The sequence below is a fragment of the Podarcis vaucheri genome, assembly GCF_965113315.1.
Source record: "Podarcis vaucheri genome assembly, chromosome: 13".
NCBI lineage: Eukaryota > Metazoa > Chordata > Lepidosauria > Squamata > Lacertidae > Podarcis > Podarcis vaucheri.
This window is the reverse complement of record NC_138751.1, coordinates 48,730,489-48,749,845: the sequence shown is the minus strand read 5'-3', so window position 1 is coordinate 48,749,845 and position 19,357 is coordinate 48,730,489. Positions and strand designations below refer to the sequence as shown.

The 19,357-nt window shown below is 42.9% G+C and overlaps 1 protein-coding gene and 1 pseudogene across 2 annotated transcripts; both read left to right on the top strand.

The window, feature by feature from the left end:
* The first annotated feature begins 806 nt into the window (after window positions 1–806).
* Window positions 807–19,049, top strand: RPIA (ribose 5-phosphate isomerase A). Its single transcript, XM_082195097.1, has 9 exons — window positions 807–1,088; window positions 3,374–3,434; window positions 7,476–7,531; window positions 9,491–9,550; window positions 10,396–10,460; window positions 12,209–12,277; window positions 13,514–13,655; window positions 15,001–15,100; window positions 17,911–19,049. The coding sequence occupies exons 1-9, from the start codon at window positions 909–911 to the stop codon at window positions 18,006–18,008; spliced, it is 831 nt and encodes a 276-aa protein (XP_082051223.1). The 5' UTR covers window positions 807–908; the 3' UTR covers window positions 18,009–19,049.
* On the top strand, window positions 3,841–4,344 carry LOC309516356 (small ribosomal subunit protein eS12 pseudogene; annotated as a pseudogene). The gene has a single exon. The product of its transcript is annotated as a small ribosomal subunit protein eS12 pseudogene (transcript).
* Window positions 19,050–19,357: the final 308 nt, after the last annotated feature.

The following is a 19,357-nucleotide window of genomic DNA, read 5'->3' as shown; positions in this document are numbered from 1 at the left end:
TGACAATACATAACATAACATAACAACATAACATAACATAAAACATAACATAACATAACATAAAACATAACATAAAACATAACATAACATAACATAGGTAAAAGGTAAAGGTACCCCTGCCCGAACGGGCCAGTCTTGACAGACTGTGGGGTTTGTGCGCCCATCTCACATCTAGAGGCCGGGGGCCAGCGCTGTCCGGAGACACTTCCGGGTCACGTGGCCAGCGTGACAACGCTGCTCTGGCGAGCCAGAGCCGCACACGGAACGCCGTTTACCTTCCCGCTGGTAAGCGGTACCTATTTATCTACTTGCCCCCGGAGGTGCTTTCGAACTGCTAGGTTGGCAGGCGCTGGGACCGAGCAGCGGGAGCGCACCCCGCCGCGGGGATTCGAACCGCCGACCTTTCGATCGGCAAGCCCTAGGCGCTGAGGCTTTAGCCCACAGCGCCACCCGCGTCCCTAACATAACATAACATAACATAAAACATAACATAACATAACATAACACATAACATAACATAACATAACATAACATAACATAACATAACATAACATAACATAACATAACATAACATAACATAACAACATAAAACATAAATGTTCAGCCACTGCAAGGACAGGCTACTGGACTAGCCGGCTGTTCTCCCGTCCTTCACATGAGGCCCTGGCGCGCCGGGGTGCATTGTGGGCGCTGTAGTTCCCCGGCCGCCTGGACCAGGCTCTCCGCCTGGCGGCGGCACTACAAGCCCCATGCGGCCGCGGGGTGGCGAGGCCGCTCAGGTGAGGAGGGAGAGGCCGGCTTCCCTCAGCCGCGGAGCAGCAGCCAGCCCCGAGGTGGCTTCCATGGGGCCGGCGGCGGCGGGCCGAGGCAGGCGGAGCTGAAAGGGGGCGGAGGAGGGCAGGCAGGCAATGCGGAGCCGGGGGCAGCGCGCCGCCCTTCTCTGCCGGAGGCTCGGGGCGGAGGGGACGAGGCGCGTGCACAGGCGCGCCCCGCGTTGCAGCAGCCAAAGCATTAGCGGCAAAAGCGGCGCGATGACGGAGGAGGCGAAGAAGCTGGCCGCCTGGGCTGCGGTGAACAACCACGTGCAGGTGGGGAACCTCCTTTTCGCTTGGGCTTTTTGCAAAGTTCCCGAGGTTAACAGCAGGCTGCGGGAGCCGGGCGCGTCTGCTTCCGCCAGAAATGAAGGATCCCGTCTCAAATGTTGGGGGTGTGGATCTCGTGCACATTGCCTCGGCTGGGGTTTTGGAGGACAGCGGTTGGTTGTAGGACTACTGCGAAGAGTGTGTGTGTGTGTGTGTGTGTGTGTGTGTGTGTGTGTAGATAGATAGATAGATAGATAATATACACACACGCACATGTATTCATATATAAACACACACACACACACATAGAGAGAAAGAGAGAGATGCACGCTCAAAAGTTTCACCCAAGAATTCATAGAATTTCATCCTATAGAATTGTTTTTAGATATATACTGTACTGTATATATATATCTTATAGAATTGTTTATATATATACACACTGTACTGTGTATATATATATATATATATATATATATTAGAATTGTTTATATATATATATATATATATATACACACACACTGTACTGTGTGTGTGTGTGTGTGTGTGTATATATATATATATATATATAATAGAATTGTTTATATATATATATGCACACACACTGTACTGTTTTTATATATATATATATATGTATCTTATAGAATTGTTTATATATATATATATACACACACACACACAGTGGTACCTCGGGTTACATACGCTTCAGGTTACAGACTCCGCTAACCTAGAAATAGAGCTTCAGGTTAAGAACTTTGCTTCAGGATGAGAACAGAAATCGTGCTCCGGCAGCGCGGCAGCAGCAGGAGGCCCCGTTAGGTAAAGTGGTGCTTCAGGTTAAGAACAGTTTCAGGTTAAGTACAGACCTCCGGAACGAATTAAGTACTTAACCTGAGGTACCACTGCAGTTATCTTAACTAATAATTCTCTTCTTTGCCCCACGTTGGGCAAAAAGATTCCTGCATTGCAACGGCTTGGGCTAGATGACCGTGGGGGGTCCCTTCCAACTCTACAATTCTCTGATTCTGTTATTGGAACAAATGAATCAAGCAAACAAAACCCTCCAAGCGGTTTATGAAAAGATGCAACAAGAAAACAGAAAAATCCGCAACCACGCTTTAAAGAGTACAAAAGTTAAAATGCTGAAAAGGATTAAAACGCACCTCGGCTTTCTAAGCATCTGTGTAAACGAGTGTTTTAGAAGGTGCTTTTAAAAGAATGCAGTGACTGAGGGCATTTGCTTGATCTCAGTCTTGTTAATATCCCAGGAATTGTACGTTTGGCTTGGACCTAAAGTAGTAAAGCACTCATAAGATTTGTTTGTTCACAGCTAGGAACTTTTGCAATGCATGTTTGCTAAGTCCCGCCAAACTTCATGGGTTACTCTTTCAGGTATTTCATAATGTTGTTAAATACACACTTGAAACAGGAAATTCAAAATCAGACAGTCATCAGACAAGTAGCAGAATTCTGTATTAAATACAATGGTGAAGTACAGCATTTAACTGTACATGTTAGTTTTTAATGTAAGGAAATTAATAAATGTGACCTCATACTTTTTCCCATCTGCTTAGTTTTTAACACGGAAGCGTGCTTTTTAGCTTTTAAATCAAAGCATGTCTTATTTTACTGGGCCCTATCTTACATGGGAAGGGACGCAGGAGGCGCTGTGGGTTAAACCACAGAGCCTAGGGCTTGCTAATCAGAAGGTCGGCGGTTCGAATCCCCGCGACGGGGTGAGCTCCCGTTGCTCAGTCCCTGCTCCTGCCAACCTAGCAGTTCGAAAGCACACCCAAAAGTGCAAGTAGATAAATAGGTACCGCTCCGGCAGGAAGGTAAACGGCGTTTCCGTGCGCTGCTCCGGTTTGCCAGAAGCGGCTTAGTCATGCTGGCCACATGACCCGGAAGCTGTTTGCGGACAAACACTGGCTCCCTCGGCCAATAAAGCAAGATGAGCGCCGCAACCCCAGAGTCGGTCACGACTGGACCTAATGGTCAGGGGTCCCTTTACCTTATCTTACATGGGATGTCTTTTTGCCTCCTTAAAACTAATACCGTGGTTCAAGGATTGGGAATCTCTGGAACTCTGTACATGGCCCTGCTACTCAGTTTGATGGGAGTTGCGAGTCCAACTGTACCTGGAAGGGTACAGGGTCCACACCTGTGCCATAGATTATCAAGTATTCTAGAAGTTGCCACTTTTTGCATATGCTAAATACTCTCCAGTAAACTCAAGCCATGTGGTTTCTAAGTAGACTAAATGAGAACAAAATATTTCTGTCTTTTTTCTTTAGAATAATCAAGTCCTCGGAATTGGAAGTGGGTCTACAATTGTTCACGCTGTGCAGAAATTGGGTATGCATTTCCGCTATTATTTTTGTCAGAAATCATGTTTCACTTATTTAAACATCTAGAGTCTGTTCTCAACAAGTGTACTTGGTTCTACTTGCCAAACAGCCAGCCCAGTGTGTGGAGTCTGTGTCAGGCCAAGGGCTGAGATATCTCTATCTTGGACGTAATCTTTGTACAGTGACTCCATGGATTAAATCCAAAACATACAGTAGGCCCAAAACATACAGTTACTTTGTGGTTTTCATGTGTGTAGCACAGTTTTCTTCAGTCTGCTGATCTCCAGAGGCTTGAGTTATTTATTAAATTTGTATACCACCCTTCCTCTGAAGATCACAACACAAAAACACAAAATAAGAGCACAAAATACATAATAAAATAAACCAATAACTCCACCACCACAAACACACTTAAAAGGACACCTAGCTGCTTTTCACCATCGGTTCGTGGAAGCTGAGAGCCACCCCCCGGGCAGGAGAGTCACCACCAACCGTGGCCGAGGAAGGCATTGCTGCTGGAGGTGTAATGGATGTCAACACCGCCCTTCAAGAAGTGCTGAAGACCGCACTTATCCACGATGGCTTAGCCCGTGGAATTCGTGAAGCTGCCAAAGCCTTAGACAAACGCCAAGCCCACCTTTGTGTCCTTGCATCCAATTGTGACGAGCCCGTGTATGTCAAATTGGTTGAAGCACTTTGTGCTGAACATCACGTCAACCTGATAAAGGTTGATGACAACAAGAAGCTGGGTGAATGGGTAGGTCTCTGCAAGATCGACAGAGAAGGAAAACCCCGTAATGTTGTGGTCTGCAGTTGTGTCGTTGTCAAAGACTGTGGCAAGGAATCTCAGGCCAAAGATGTCATCGAAGAGTACTTCCAAGTGCAAGAAATGAACCAATAAAATATATTTGCGCCTGGGGGGGGGGGGGAGGACACCCAGCTCTACCTGTCTTTCAAATCAGAACCAGTGAAGGTCCTGTGTGAGTGCCTGGAGGCGGTTGGAGGATGGATGGCAGCTAACAGATTTAGATTGAATCCTGACAAGACAAAAGTACTATTTTGGGGGATGGGACGGGCAGGTTTGGGGAACTCCCTGGTCCTGAATGGGGTAACTGTGCCCCTGAAGGACCCGGTGCACAGGCTGGGAGTCATTTTGGACTCACAGCTGTCAATGGAGGCACAGGTTAATTCTGTGTCCAGGGTGGCTGTCTACCAGCTCCATTTGGTACGCAGGCTGAGACCCTACCTGGCTGCGGACTGTCTCGCCAGAGTGGTGCATGCTCTAGTTAGCTCCTGCTTGGACTACTGCAATGCGCTCTACGTGGGGCTACCTTTGAAGGTGACCCGGAAACTACAACTAATCCAGAACCTGGCAGCTAGACTGGTGACTGGGAGCGGCCACCGAGACCATATAATACTGGTCCTGAGAGATCTTCATTGGCTCCCAGTACTGAGCACAATTCAAAGTGTTGGTGCTGACCTTTAAAGCCCTAAATGGCCTCGGTCCAGTATACCTGAAGGAGCGTCTCCACCCACACCATTCAGTCGGACACTGAGATTCAGCGCTGAGGGCCTTCTGGCAGTTCCCTCATTCCGAGAAGTGAGGTTACAGGGAATCAGACAGAGCGCCTTCTCGGTAGTGGTGCCCGCCCCGTGGAACGCCCTCCCATCAGATGTCAAGGAAATAAGCAGCTTTCCTATTTTTAAAAGATAAATGAAGGCAGCCCTGTTTAGGGAAGTTTTTAATATTTAATTCTGTATTGTTTTTAACACTCAATCCGGTATAGGGAATTGGTCCACTTAAGGATCGATAAGTGCAAAGGATTAAGGTCTCAACTACAGATAAGATTCCAGGATAATTATGTTAAACTTTCTGAAGTTTTCTAGGACCACCATCTTGAAAAGTTATTCAGAATCTAATTTCAAAGGTGCTTCGAGCTACAGTTTCACGTGATAACAGCCCACTCCCCTCTTTAGCACGGTTATTGTAGCGTTTTCATGTGAAGCAGTTGCCAAGCTGCAAGTTGCATGGTTGTGACTTGAATCAAATCTCTGTGTGGTCTGCTGAGGCCTCTATGTTGTGCTCCTGGAGAGAAGCCAGTTTAATCTTGTGATATGGTACGCTTCCTCATGTTTCTCTGGTTACTGGAACATGCTAAGAGCTAGAGATAAGTAGCCTGCAAGGCATGCTTGGAACAGATTCTGAGAGGCTGGAGGGCTCAAAATGCTGCAGTCCCATCCCCACCAATGAATGCAGTGCCCTTGTATTGCCCTCATGACAACAGGAAGGGAGCAGGAACCTGCACAATTGGGATCTAAATAGCCAGCAGTCCTAATTAAAGTGGTACATGGCTTTTCTGCCCAAGCACAGGGACACGGGTGGCACTGTGGGTTAAACCACAGAGCCTAGGACTTGCCGCTCAGAAGGTCGGCGGTTCAAATCCCCTTAACGGGGTGAGCTCCCGTTGCTCGGTCCCCGCTCCTGCCAACCTAGCAGTTTGAAAGCATGCCAGTGCAAGTAGATAAATAGGTACCACTCTGGTGGGAAGGTAAACGGTGTCTCCATGCGCTGCTCTGGTTTGCTAGAAGCGGCTTAGTCCTGCTGGCCACATGACCCGGAAGCTGTACGCCGGCTCCCTCAGCCAGTAAAGCGAGATGAGCGCCGCAACCCCAGAGTCGTCCGCGACTGGACCTAACGGTCAGGGGTCCCTTTATCTTTATGCATGGGAGAAGCCTCCTCTGACAGGTCCAGTTCCTCAGTTCCTTGAAATAAAGCAATACCTCTGGATTGGGATTGGCTGAGCAGGACAGAGCGCTGATTGGCAGAAATATCTCCAGAGCTTCTCTCGAGTTCAAATGGAAGTACAGTGGTACCTTGGGTTACATACGCTTCAGGTTACAGACTCCGCTAACCCAGAAATATTACCTCAGGTTAAGAACTTTGCTTCAGGATGAGAACAGAAATCGCGCAACAGCAGCAGTGGGAGGCCCCGTTAGCTAAAGTGAACGGAAATTGTGCTCTGGCGGCGCGGCAGCAGCAGGAAGCCTCATTAGCTAAAGTGGTGCTTCAGGCTAAGAACAGTTTCAGGTTAAGAACAGACCTCCAGAACGAATTAAGTACTTAACCCGAGGTACCACTGTATAACATGTATGTGGGACAGGGAAGAGTATGTGGCCTTGAAATTTGGGTGCTCTTTTGTTTTGTTTTGTCCTTGGGAGTGCTGTTCCTCAGTAGCTCTGGTTGGAAGAGTCCCAACCATTGCTTTAGCTGAGTAGTGATGAATGTTAACACCAAATGACAAAGCTCATGGATGAGAAAAGGGCCATCTTCAGAAGGACAGCAATACTAGCTATTCCATGATAGCTGCTAACCAGAATGGACATAAATTTTCTTATTTGTTAACGGCTATCCTCCATTAGTTGTAACACCTTCAAGATGGTTTCCTCAATCTATAGCAAGTAGTTTGAAGAGTCTTTTCTGAACTTGTAAGGTAGCAGCTTGCAGTTTTTTCGAGGTAGGAGCTGTAAAAGCTGGTATGTTCAGTAAATTTTGCGGCATTAGCTTTTGCTTCATTTGCTGCGCAGAAATGACACGGATAATTAGCTAACTGCTAATGTGCTGCTAACTGGACATACCTTTTCCTTCATTTGCTGTGCAGAAATGACAGGGATTGAAAGTGGTAATTTTTCTCCATTCGGCAGAAACCGTAAACTGCACCAGCAACGGGCATTTCCTTCCTGTTTCCTTTTGCAAGCAGAATGAAGCACAATATAGTTGCACCTTGGAAGTTGAACGGAATCCGTTCCGGAAGTACGTTCGACTTCCAAAACGTTCCAAAAATAGCTTGCAAACCGGAACAGTCACTTCTGGGTTTGCAGCATTCGGGAACCAAAACGTTCGAGATCTAAGCTGTTCGAAAACCACGGTGCGATTGTAACTGAAAAATAAATAAATGAATAAACTAGTTTAAGCAGGAATATTTTAATATGGGTGCATGACTCTTTCTGGTCTGAGTATGTATTTAACAAAGCAATTTCCCCCCCACAGCTGAGAGAGTGAAGCAAGAGGATCTCAACATAGTCTGTATACCTTCGTCTTTCCAGGTAAAATCTCCCCCTTGACATCTCCATTTTTTAAAGAGCCAGATCTTGATCAGCCACTCAACAGCTACGAGGCTGTTTTCCAGTATGTAAGCAGCTAAATTAAGGTTATTTGTAGACTAGCTTTCTGAACTGATCTCGTGTGGACCCCTATCCCATTAGGACTCCACTTCTGACTTCCTTAAGAAAATCTATATGCCACCACAGAGGTGTTAATAATACCCCTTGTGGTGTCTCAACCATGGGGAAACTCTCTTCCAACAGCGAGTTGTACTTGTAAGTCTTCAAGGCAGCACACTGGAAAGTCATTGCTAATTTGCCTTGTTTCTTTTTTCCATTCATTTTTTTCTTAATGCCCCTCCCGAGATTAGAGCTCGGAACATGACAGCACTGCTACCTGCAACCCTGTCCATTTTTGAACTGTGTGTTGAACTCACCTGAGGTCACAGCCTAGCAACTGTTTGTTTCCTAGCAACTAACACCAAATTAGACCGTTGGTGCAGTACGGCTACATTCAGCTGGGCAACATAATAATGTTCTTTAATGTTCATTCCCACAATAACGTTCATTTTCATGTGTGAGTAGGATGTTTGAATGGCCACCGTAGGTGTTCCTTTTGGGACTGGAAGGTGGGGTTTGAGTAAATATCCAAGTTCTATTCATTCAGAAGATCTAGCGTGCATTTACATGCTTTGTTATCCTGTTGAAATAGGTAATCTGATGGGTGAGACCTGCAAGGTGACTAAACACTGGAAAAGTCAGTTTTGAAATGTGGCTGTGTCTCTAGTACAGAGAAGGCTTTCTTGGTTTGTGGGATATATGGCCGTAGTTGTAAGAATCAATTGACAATATGTGGTTCTCCAACAATATTAAGCAATTTCTTACTGGGAAAGGTGGCCTGTAAAAATATCTTTCAACTGCTTTAGGGCTTGATTTTACAAGAGTGTTTCCTGGGGCTGGAGTTACTAGAAGCAACAGGCAGAACCCCACACCCTCCAGATATTTTGGGACTACAACTCCCATCATCCCTGACCACTGGTCCTGTTAGCTAGGGATGATGGGAGTTGTAGTCCCCAAACAGCTGGAGGGCCAAGTTTGGCCATGCCTGGATTAGGTGGTGCCCAGGTTGCTTTTGTTAAATATAGCATAGCTGTCAAAAAAGATGTACTCATAGGAGCATCAACTGTTGCTTATATCGCTCAAAATGTACTGCTGGTATTCAGCGTTACAGGTATACATGCCACAGTGCGTTAATATCAGAGTCCAGCAAATCATTTTAAGAAATCCCAGCCTTTTCTAATCCTCATGGAATATGATCTTGCTTGCAGAGGGCGTCAGGCCACACCTAATAAGTAAACAGGCTTAGGATTGCAGCGTCGTTCAGTTGTATTGGTGTGAACCTTGTGCAACGTTTTTAATGCGAGTATCTTTCATAGTCTGTCCAAATACTAAATGGGTCTAAATGAAATACTAAATGGGTCAGACCATTAGTCTGTGTAGCTCAGTATTGCCTGCACTGGTTTGGCAGCATCCCTCCAGGGTTTCAGGCAAAGTTACAGCAGATTAAATTTGGGACCTTTTGCATGTAACGCATGTGCTCTGCTGTTAAGTTTGTGCTGTTTTGACACCAGAGATTCCATGTTGATTCTGAGAGGGCCATTCCAATCTCTTACAGAAGATGATGGATTTTATATCTGCCTGGCTCGTTAATGAAGATGAGAACTTGAGTGTGCAAAGGCTTTAACACTCCTTCATTGTGGGAGAAACGATTCTTTTCTTGGTTGAAAACCCGCTTTCGTTGGATCAAAATAGCATGCTCCTGAAAGATTAACATTCACTCCATTATAGTGCAGTTTCTTAACCACTAATTTGTATTACAGCTCCCAATAAACATGTCGAAATGACTCTGATTTCTCCCCTATAAACTCTGGGAAACAATTTTGCCTTTTACTTTCCGTTTAGGCGCGTCAGTTGATTCTGCAGAACGGCTTAACCTTAAGTGACTTGGATCGACACCCTGAGGTAAAAGATTTGGGTTTTACTTGTGCTCTTCAGCAACTGTTCAGTTCCCATGCAACACTACTCTGTCTTAGTTTTCTCAGTACAGTGGAACCTTGGTTCTCAAACTTAATCCATTCCGGAACTCTGTTTGACTCCCGAAGCTGTTCAAAAACCAAGGCGCAGCTTCCGATTGGCTGCAGGAGCTTCCTGCACTCAAACGGAAGCTGCGTTGGACGTTTAGCTTCCAAAAAAGATCGAAAACTGGAACACTTAATTCCGCGTTTCCGGCATCCGGGAGCCGATTTGTTCTTCAACTAAGCCGTTTGAGAACCAATGTTTCCACTGTGTAAATGATTCTAATGGTTCTAATAATTGCAGATTATACAACGGTGGAATTCCTGCCGGGCTCCGCAGGCTTGCGGAGAGCTGCCCGAAGCCCGGGGTGCACAGCGCCGCACTCCCCGGGGGGCTTCGGGCTGCAGGCAGCTATCCGCAAGCCTGCGGAGCCCGGCAGGAACTTCCCCTTCATTTTTGGAGGGGAAAAAGTGCGTCCTATAGAGCGAAAAATACGGTACATTCAAAGAAGATTGGAAAACATTTATTGAATATATGGGGGGAAGTTGTGTACACCTGAAAATGCTGGCAGCGTTAAGATAAATTCAGCAGTGTAAATAATTTTGGATGGATGGAAAACCGATTGGTATAGTTTTTGTAAAACATGCAGAGATATAAGATATGCAAAATGAACCATGGAACGAAAAGGGAAGTCATTGATTTCTTAAGGATGCAAAATGTTGATCTGAAATTGGAAAACAGAAAAATTAATAAAAATCATATTTTTAAAAAATCTCTTTTCTTTCCTGAAGTTGAATGTTGCCATTGATGGTGCCGATGAAGTTGACTTGGACCTCAATCTTATCAAAGGAGGAGGGTAAGAAATAATGCCTAATTATTTTACTTGCAGATGAAAGTACTCAGAACAAGGGTGGAAAGCTCATTGAAAGCTGGTGGACCCTATAGCTGGTAGACTGGTGACCAGGCAAGGCTATGGAAAGCAATCATTCCCCTCCAGCTTTTATTTTTCTAGGCCTGCTTTTCAGAAAACGGAAACACTAGAATACCAGTTGCTGGAAAACTGCAGGAGGCTGATTTGCACAGAAGCAGGGCTGGGCATTCCCAGAACAGAAAAGTAATTCTAATCGGCTTGCCAAATTGCCAAGGCCTTGGGGTCCCAGACATTTTGGGAGTGTTTATTTAGGATGCCTGCTAATTTCTATGCCCAGATTGGCTGGATTGCCTATACAGATGCAGGTGGAGATTTAAAAAATGAATGAACAAACAGCAAAAATGCCTGGGGGGCGGTGTGCCCTGGTGTTTGCTATGGGAATGTGTTTTTCTGCCTGGAGGTGAGTGAGAGAGACCTTCAGGCCACAGCAATAGTTTTGGCTCGGGATAATAATAATAATAATAATAATAATAATAATAATAATAATAATAATAATTTATTATAATTATTTGTACCCCGCCCATCTGGCTGGGTTTCCCCAGCCACTCTGGGCGGCTTCCACCAAGACCAAAAATAAACTAAGATGTCACACATTAAAAGCTTCCCTAAACAGGGCTGCCTTAAGATGTCTTCTGAATGTCAGGTAGTTGTTTATCTCTTTGACATCCGATGGGAGGGTGTTCCACAGGGCGGGCGCCACTACCGAGAAGGCCCTCTGCCTGGTTCCCTGTAGCTTCGCTTCTCGCAATGAGGGAACCGCCAGAAGGCCCTCGGCGCTGGACCTCAGCGTCCAGGCAGAACGATGGGGGTGGAGACGCTCCTTCAGGTATATAAGACCAAGGTCATTTAGGACTTTATAGGTCAGCACCAACACTTTGAATTGTGCTCGGAAACGCACTGGGAGCCAGTGTAGGTCTTTCAAGACTGGTGTTATATGGTCTCTGCAGCCGTTCCCAGTCACCAGTCTAGCTGCCTCATTCTGGATTAGTTGTAGTTTCCGAGTCACCTTCAAAGGTAGCCCCACGTAGAGCGCATTGCAGTAGTCCAAGCAGGAGATAACTAGAGCACGCACCACTCTAGTTGGGGTTGACTGAGCAGTGGAAGGAGCTGATTGACAGAAATGGCTACAGCAGTTATAATGGAAGGCTAGGGAGTGCTCAGGGAGAGCAGGAAATAGTATGGTTTTCTTGGCGGGGTGGGGGTTATATTTGTGGGAATCTTGCGATGGGGCAGGGCCCCAGTTGTCCTAAGCCATGGGTAGGCAAACTAAGGCCCGGGGGCCGGCCCCAACCCAGTTGCCTTCTAAATCCGACCCGCAGTGGTCCAGGAATCAGCGTGTTTTTACATGAGTAGAATGTGTCCTTTTATTTAAAATGCATCTCTGGGTTATTTGTGGGACATAGGAATTCGTTCATTTTCCTCCAAAAAAATATAGACCGGCCCCCCTCAACGTCTTGAGGGACAGTGGACCGGCCCCCTGCTGAAAGGTTTGCTGACCCCTGTCCTAAGCTGACCAGTCTCCACTGGTCTGGATTAAATAGCTGCATTGATATCTGCGGCTCCAAGATTCTATAGATAGACTTCCTTCCTAAGCCTTCAGTTGCTAAATCCTTAGTTGACTTCTGATCAGTCTGGGCAACAGGGTTTATATTTTGCTGTCTTTCCTCCTCCAGGGGCTGCCTGACGCAGGAGAAGATAGTCGCTGGCTATGCGAAAAGCTTCATTGTCATTGCTGATTATAGGTAAAATACGCTGTTTGGTGCTTTTTCCAGAAGAGAGAGAGAGAGAGCTGTATTCATTCCTAACATACCTGAAAGACTGTCTCACCCCATTGACGGTTGCACATTGCAGGGGAGGACCTCCCGCAAGTTTATCAATAAGCCCGTTCGGTAACATATTGGAATCGGGGATGTTAGTGTTGTGACGCCTACCCTTTTGTATAGGTAAAGGTAAAGGGACCCCTGACCATTAGGTCCAGTCGTGGACGACTCTGGAGTTGTGGTGCTCATCTCTCTTTATTGGACAAGGGAGCCGGAATACAGCTTCTGGGTCATGTGGCCAGCATGACTAAGCCGCTTCTGGCAAACCAGAGCAGAGCACGGAAATGTCATTTACCTTCCCGCTGGAGTGGTACCTATTTATCTACTTGCACTGGCGTGCTTTTGAACTGCTAGGTTGGGAGGAGCAGGGACTGAGCAACGGGAGCTGACCCTGTCGTGGGGATTCGAACCGCCAACCTTTCGATCAGCAAGTCCTAGGCTCTGTGGTTTAACCCACAGCGCCACCCGCATCCCTTTTGTATACAACCCCATTAAATATTGTAGGGGCACTATCTCCCCCACGCACACACACACCGTAAAAAAAAGGAACCCCGGAACTGTAGTTTAAAGTCACTGAGAGTTGTTTTTAAAATTTTATTCATTTTTAATTTTCATTCATTACATACATCTCAAATTCTTAACGTTTACTATATATTCTTCCCCTCCAAGACTTCCCCCAACTTGCGTTTCTGGATTCTTTCTATTTTCATCCGCTTTGCTATCTCTCAACAGAAAAGTTTATTAATAACATAACATCAAACCTATGAACATACAAATAAAATTAACTCCATCCTCCTATATCACTATCTTCTAAATGTTTCCTGATGCTAATAATGTGAATGTTTATTTAAATCCTGCCATCAAGTCTATTGCCTTTCTTTGTTTCTGCAAATATAATATGAATGGTTCCCAATCTTTTTCAAAGTCTCTGTTGTCTTTTTCTCTTGGTCTTTCTGTCATTTTTGCCAGGTCTGCATAGAAGGGCACTGAGAGTTGTAGAGAGAGCCCTATTCCCTTCGCGGAGCTACAATTCCCAGAGTGGTTCATCAACCAGTCCCTCTTCTCAGGAAACTCTTTCTTGTGCAACCAGCTGCAAAAGAAGTGTGCATTTGTACAGTGTCTTAATTCCGGTTTTGCTTTTAAACAATGTCCCTGTAGGAAAAAGTCTGAAAGCCTCGGAGAGCAGTGGAAGAAAGGTATTCCTATTGAAGTCATCCCAATGGCCTATGTTCCAATTTCCAGAGCTCTGGCCAAGAGGTTTGGGGGCGTTGCTGAGCTGAGGATGGCTGTGAATAAGGCAGTAAGTTTTTATTTCTTTGATTTATGCGCCTTCTAGAAGGAATAGAATTTATTTCAGCTTGGGCCTGTATGATTTTTCTCTTTGATCAACTTGTAGGATTGTTGCTTGAGACAGTATCGCCCTATAGGTAATACTGTGCTTGCAATATGCTTTACTGAGTATCTTTCATCGTCCAATTATATATTTTTTCCCCAAAATTTTTACTGATTTTCACAAAATTAAAAACACACTAACAAATAAACAGACAAACATAAATCATAACCTTATTAAAACTAATCTTCTTAACATTGTTAAGTGACTTCCTCTTATCCCCCTAGTTGAATTTCAATGCATATCATTTTAACGGTTTCCCAAATCAAAGTTCTTAACTTAATCACTTAACATCACTCTTTTTTCCCAATTCAGCATTAAACATAATAATTCATCACATTACTTATTTAAATCCTAAGCCTAACTGGTAATTGCAAGCTTTTTCCAATTAATTTAACTTAATGTATTTAACTAAATATTAAATTTCGTCCATTCTTCCTGGTACTCCTCCTCATTCTGGTCGCAGACTCTTCCGGTCAGGTCAGCTAGCTCCCAAAAGTCCATCACCTTCATCTGCCATTCTTCCACAGTTGGTACCTCTTGCGTTTTTCACTTCTTAGCTAGTAAAATTCGAGCAGCAGTTGCGGCATACAAAAATAATTTAACATCTTTCTTGGGAAATCCCAAACCTGTTATTCCAAGAAGAAAGGCCTCTGGTTTCTTTATAAATGTATATTTCAACATTTTTTTCAATTCATTATAAATCTTTTCCCGGAAGTCTTTCACCTTGGGTCATGTCCACCACATACATGTGATAAAAAGTTCCTTCTTTTTCTTTACAGTTCCAACATAGATTATCACAGTTATGATAAATCTTTGCCAATTTAACAGGAGTCAGATACCATCTATATATCATTTTCATTGTATTTTCCTTTAACATTGTACATGCAGTGAACTGGACCCCTCTCTTCCACAATCTTTCCCAGTCCTCAAACATTATGTTATGACATCGTCCAATTCTAGGTATCATCACACCGTTGAATCTGTTCTGCAGTATTCATCCAGGGGTATACAGTATAACACACATTCGCCCCCATTTGTGCTTTGATTTGCATTAAATTAGGGAGTCGTTATCACATGTGAATATGGTGACTTTTCTTCTTTCAGTCCAGCAGTCCATAATTCCATATATGATGATTCTGTTCTAGAGTGCTTAAGTTTTCACTTGGAAGTTGGGGTTTGTTTTGTTTCTGTTTCACCCGTTTTGATTTTTGTTTTTTAAAAAAGAGTCTCTACCTATTCTCTTCGCTGCTAGGGCCCTGTCGTGACTGACAATGGGAACTTCTTATTGGACTGGAAATTTGATAAAGTCCATAATTGGTGTGAAGCGAATGTGGCAATAAAGATGATACCAGGTAGGTAGTTTTGCAACAGAAGCATATTTCATGAGGTTTTTTAAAAAAAATTCCCTTGTGTAGCTGGCGTATTAACAGCTGTACAACTGTGGAACTAAAAATTCTAAAAAGTTATTAATTAGAGAGTCCAGTCCTCTTCTTTATAAATGAGGAAAAATATATGCCTAATGCCTGAATACCACTAGAACAGAATTAAGTGCTTTGGAACTTATTTTTGCCCCTGACTGTACATCGTCTTAGTACAGTGATAAATATGAATTCTTAGAAATATTTCTTTTACTGAAAGCCTAGTGGTGTTAATGCTGTATTTGCAACTGTTAGACAGCAGGTGGCGCCATTGGTGTAGATTGCTCTATATGTGGTTATCTCAGATCTCCTGTGTTAAGATATATTGTAGCATCATTTATTTTATTTTGCTTTTTGTGACTTTATTAAGAGTTTTAAAACGAATATTTTGTAAATACAGTAACAGGAAAAACAAACTTGAGGTCTAGGACGGTGGCACATGTCGATAACATTGTTCTACCATGATATAAATTATTGGTTCTCAAACTTATTTCTCTGGACCACACTTCCAGGAAAAAAAATTGCTCGTGCCACACCATTTTTTATTATTATTATTATTATTATTATTATTATTATTATTATTATTGATAGGAAATACATTGGAAAACAGAAAGAAGCAGCTCCTAGCAGTGCTTGCTTCATAACATAGAATGTGACTGCTTTATAATATGAAGACGAATCATCCAGAAAGTGTAAAACATAAATCATTCCCAAAATATAATTATGAATGAGCCTCTTACATATATCTAAGTATGTATATGCACCTTAAGTGTGTATGCAAACTGAACAAAAGTTGTGAGCTCGCAGTATTGCCTGATGCTCATTCCCTCATTTTGAAAAGATATCTATATTCTGCAAATAATAAAAAATATTTTGACGCTGTGCTACAATATACTGCACTGAAATGTTTTAAATGTTCCTGTTTTTTATTATTAATTTTTATTGAAGTTTTTATCTGTACAAGATAACAGAAAGAAATGTTTACACATATGTACATGTTAGTAACACAAAGCATCCCACCAACTCTCACAAACCCCACCCCCATTGGTTTGACATAACTCAAAATGTGAGTTAAAATCTGACTTGTTTCCATCGTTGCTTGACCTTGATTCTATAACTTATCTTTACAGTTGTGTTGTTCTATTGTATTTGACAAATATTCTGATTTTACTAGCATTTGTAACCTTTCCCCCTTACAAACTTTGTTCTTTACATAGCAATATTTCTGTACCGGAGCATTGTTTTTTCATATATTCATTCATGCAACTCCATTCTTTTATTAAATTTTGATTTGTTTGACCTCTGATATCTGCCGTCATTTTGGCCAAGTCAACAAAACACCCACAATAATAGATTGGCAAATCAAACTTATTGAATTGGTTAAATGTTCCTTTGGTTGTTCTTGAATCTTCCTGCCACGCTTGCCACCCTCTCCTCCCACACCCTTTGAGAACCACCAATATAAAGGATCAGTATGATCCTTTATGATCCAGTATGATCAGTATGATCCAGCATTTAGCAAAACGTGCATTTCTGGTATCTCTCTAATTTTATATTTTAAAAATTTAAATATAAACAGGCCCAAAGATAGCACAGTTCAGAAATTTATTCTGCCCCCAGTGGGATGAAATTACAAACCTATGACTTGTATCTTACAAGTCCAGTATTTTCAGTGAAAATAAAAAAATTCCTTCCAGTAGCACCTTAAAGACCAACTAAGTTAGTTCTTGGTATGAGCTTTCGTGTGCATGCACACTTCTTCAGATATGTACACACTTCTTCTTCAGTATTTTCAGTGGTTATTAATACTTCTGGGCCACCCAATTGAATATAATGAATGGGAAAGACTATGGACAAAAAATATAAATTTTACAGCATGTTACCTAATAAGAGAGAACTATATGAAAATGCATCACAGGTGGTACCTGGCACTAGAAAGGCTTGCAAAAATGAATAAAACATATAATAATAAGTGCTGGAGATGCAAGATACAAAAAGGAACCTTCTACCATATTTGGTGGACATGCCCCAAAATTGGGAAATTTTGGAGCATGATCCACGAAGAAATAAAGAAAATACTAAGAATATCATATAGTAAAAGGCCAGAGGCATTCCTTTTAGGAATTTTAAATGACGATATTCCAAAAGACAAAACTATTTTTTTCTTATACGCAACGTCTGCAGCAAGAATCCTGGTGGCTAAGTACTGGAAAGGGAATCAGTTACCCACTAGGGGAGAGTGGCTATGTAAGCTCTCAGAATACTTAGAATTAGCCAAATTGACAGACATAATAAGACAAAAACCAAAAAGTGAAGGAAAAAAGGAATGGGAGTGCCTAAATGAATACGTCAAAAGTCAAGGTTCGAGGGCAGAAATCTGGTTGAGTCTGGAATAATCCTTGTGAAAGGATAAGGAAGAGGGATTTATATCTAGATGCTAGGATAGAGATGATAAAGAAAACAGGAAGACACAATGAGACATAAAGGAGGTGCTGTGGGATTGGTGGATGTCAATATCTTGTTGTTGTTTTAGTGTTTCTAATATTAACTTGTAAGATATGGATTTTTATTTTGTTTTTGTTGCTGTTGCTTTCTTTAGTTTTCGAATGTTGATTTTTGTGTGTTGTGTATTGTTATTTTTAGATATCTTTCGTGTTGTTGTTGTGTGGAAAATACTAATAAAATTTATTTTTTTAAAAAATACTTCTATTGCATTCAGACGTGATTTTGCTTTTCTGTTCTAGGGGTGGTGGAAACAGGCCTGTTTATCGACATGGCGGAACGGGTTTACTTTGGCATGGAAGATGGTTCTGTCAGCGTCCGGGAGAAGCCAGTCCACTAACCGCCACCCAGCCCCCAAATCTACTCTGCCTTCAGCCCATTGCATACAGTTTATCACTCTGGTGCCAATTTGACATCTTGCCTTAAATCTTGTCCCGATCTTGGTGAATGTAACCGAAGGTCCAGCAGATCTCACTAATACTGGAAATGAATGTTGTTTTAAATTATATTTTTTACTATTTTTTCATGTAAATCATTTTTTTTAAAAAAAAAAGCAAAATGTGATCAATCATTTTGAGCATTTTAAACTTTTTTTTCACTTTGGTTTTTATACAAAACATTTTACCAAAAAAGATATTTTATACAGTACTTGAACCATCTGGTCGCTCGGAGTGTGTCTAGCGGGGGGAGAAAATAGAAGCTGCATTTTGTGGTATTTGCATAAACACCCCCGCAAAATGCATTGACGCAGAAGGGTTGTGCCCAGTTGGTACTCACAGATGCCTTATTAGAATCTTTTTCGGTTCTCTGATTTATGCCTTTCAATGATTTTTACCATAACTGTTTTTAACAGGGAATGTTTAGTCTCAGTATAGATAATTTGCTGATAATTTGTGCTGTTGGCCTCCATGGAATTTGTACGGCATGAGATCAGCCATGACGCCCATTCCACGCAAAGAATTCATACCTTTAAAATAATATATGAAATAATAAAATAATATACTTTGGAAATGTTTCAGGCCCCACCCCCCAACTTCCCCAATAATGGATGGCTGAAATTCAAGGCTGCCTAGCCATCCGTACAGGTGAAGGTGCACTGGGTTAATGCCCCGTTTAACAATTTTGGGCCCAGTTGGAGTTTCAAAGAGTTCCTGGCCCTCCCTTTGCATGATGACATTTTCACAGAATGCTGCTTCGAAACACGTCCAAAGAACGAGCCTTACTGGAAGGATTGTATTAATGTAGCAAGAGCAAGGCACTTTTTTAAAAACAAAAAACCTGTTGTCGCTCATCTCTTAAGTGCTTTGCATGATAGCCGTGTCAGAAATGTACGACTCGTCGTTTTTGTTTTAGGCACTGAAATTAAAGAGCTGTAACGCCAGCCATTAGTGTGTTTGTGTTTGTTCTTAAATGCCTTCCTGATCTGCCAAAGTGCCCTGTGCCTCATCTGCCCCAAATTGGTGCCTGAAACAATTCGGGGACAGGGCTATGGGTTTTTCAAAATCCTGTTTTAGAAACGCAGTCAGTAGTGGTGAACCGGCATCATGCAAGATTGGATCCTGACGCTTAACAGGATCCAATCCTGTGCCCGGTTGCTTCAGGGAAACAACATCAAACCTAGCATTACGTAAAATACATTCAACAGACTCACAAAACGTAACCGGCTGTGCATTCACATAAACAACGCTC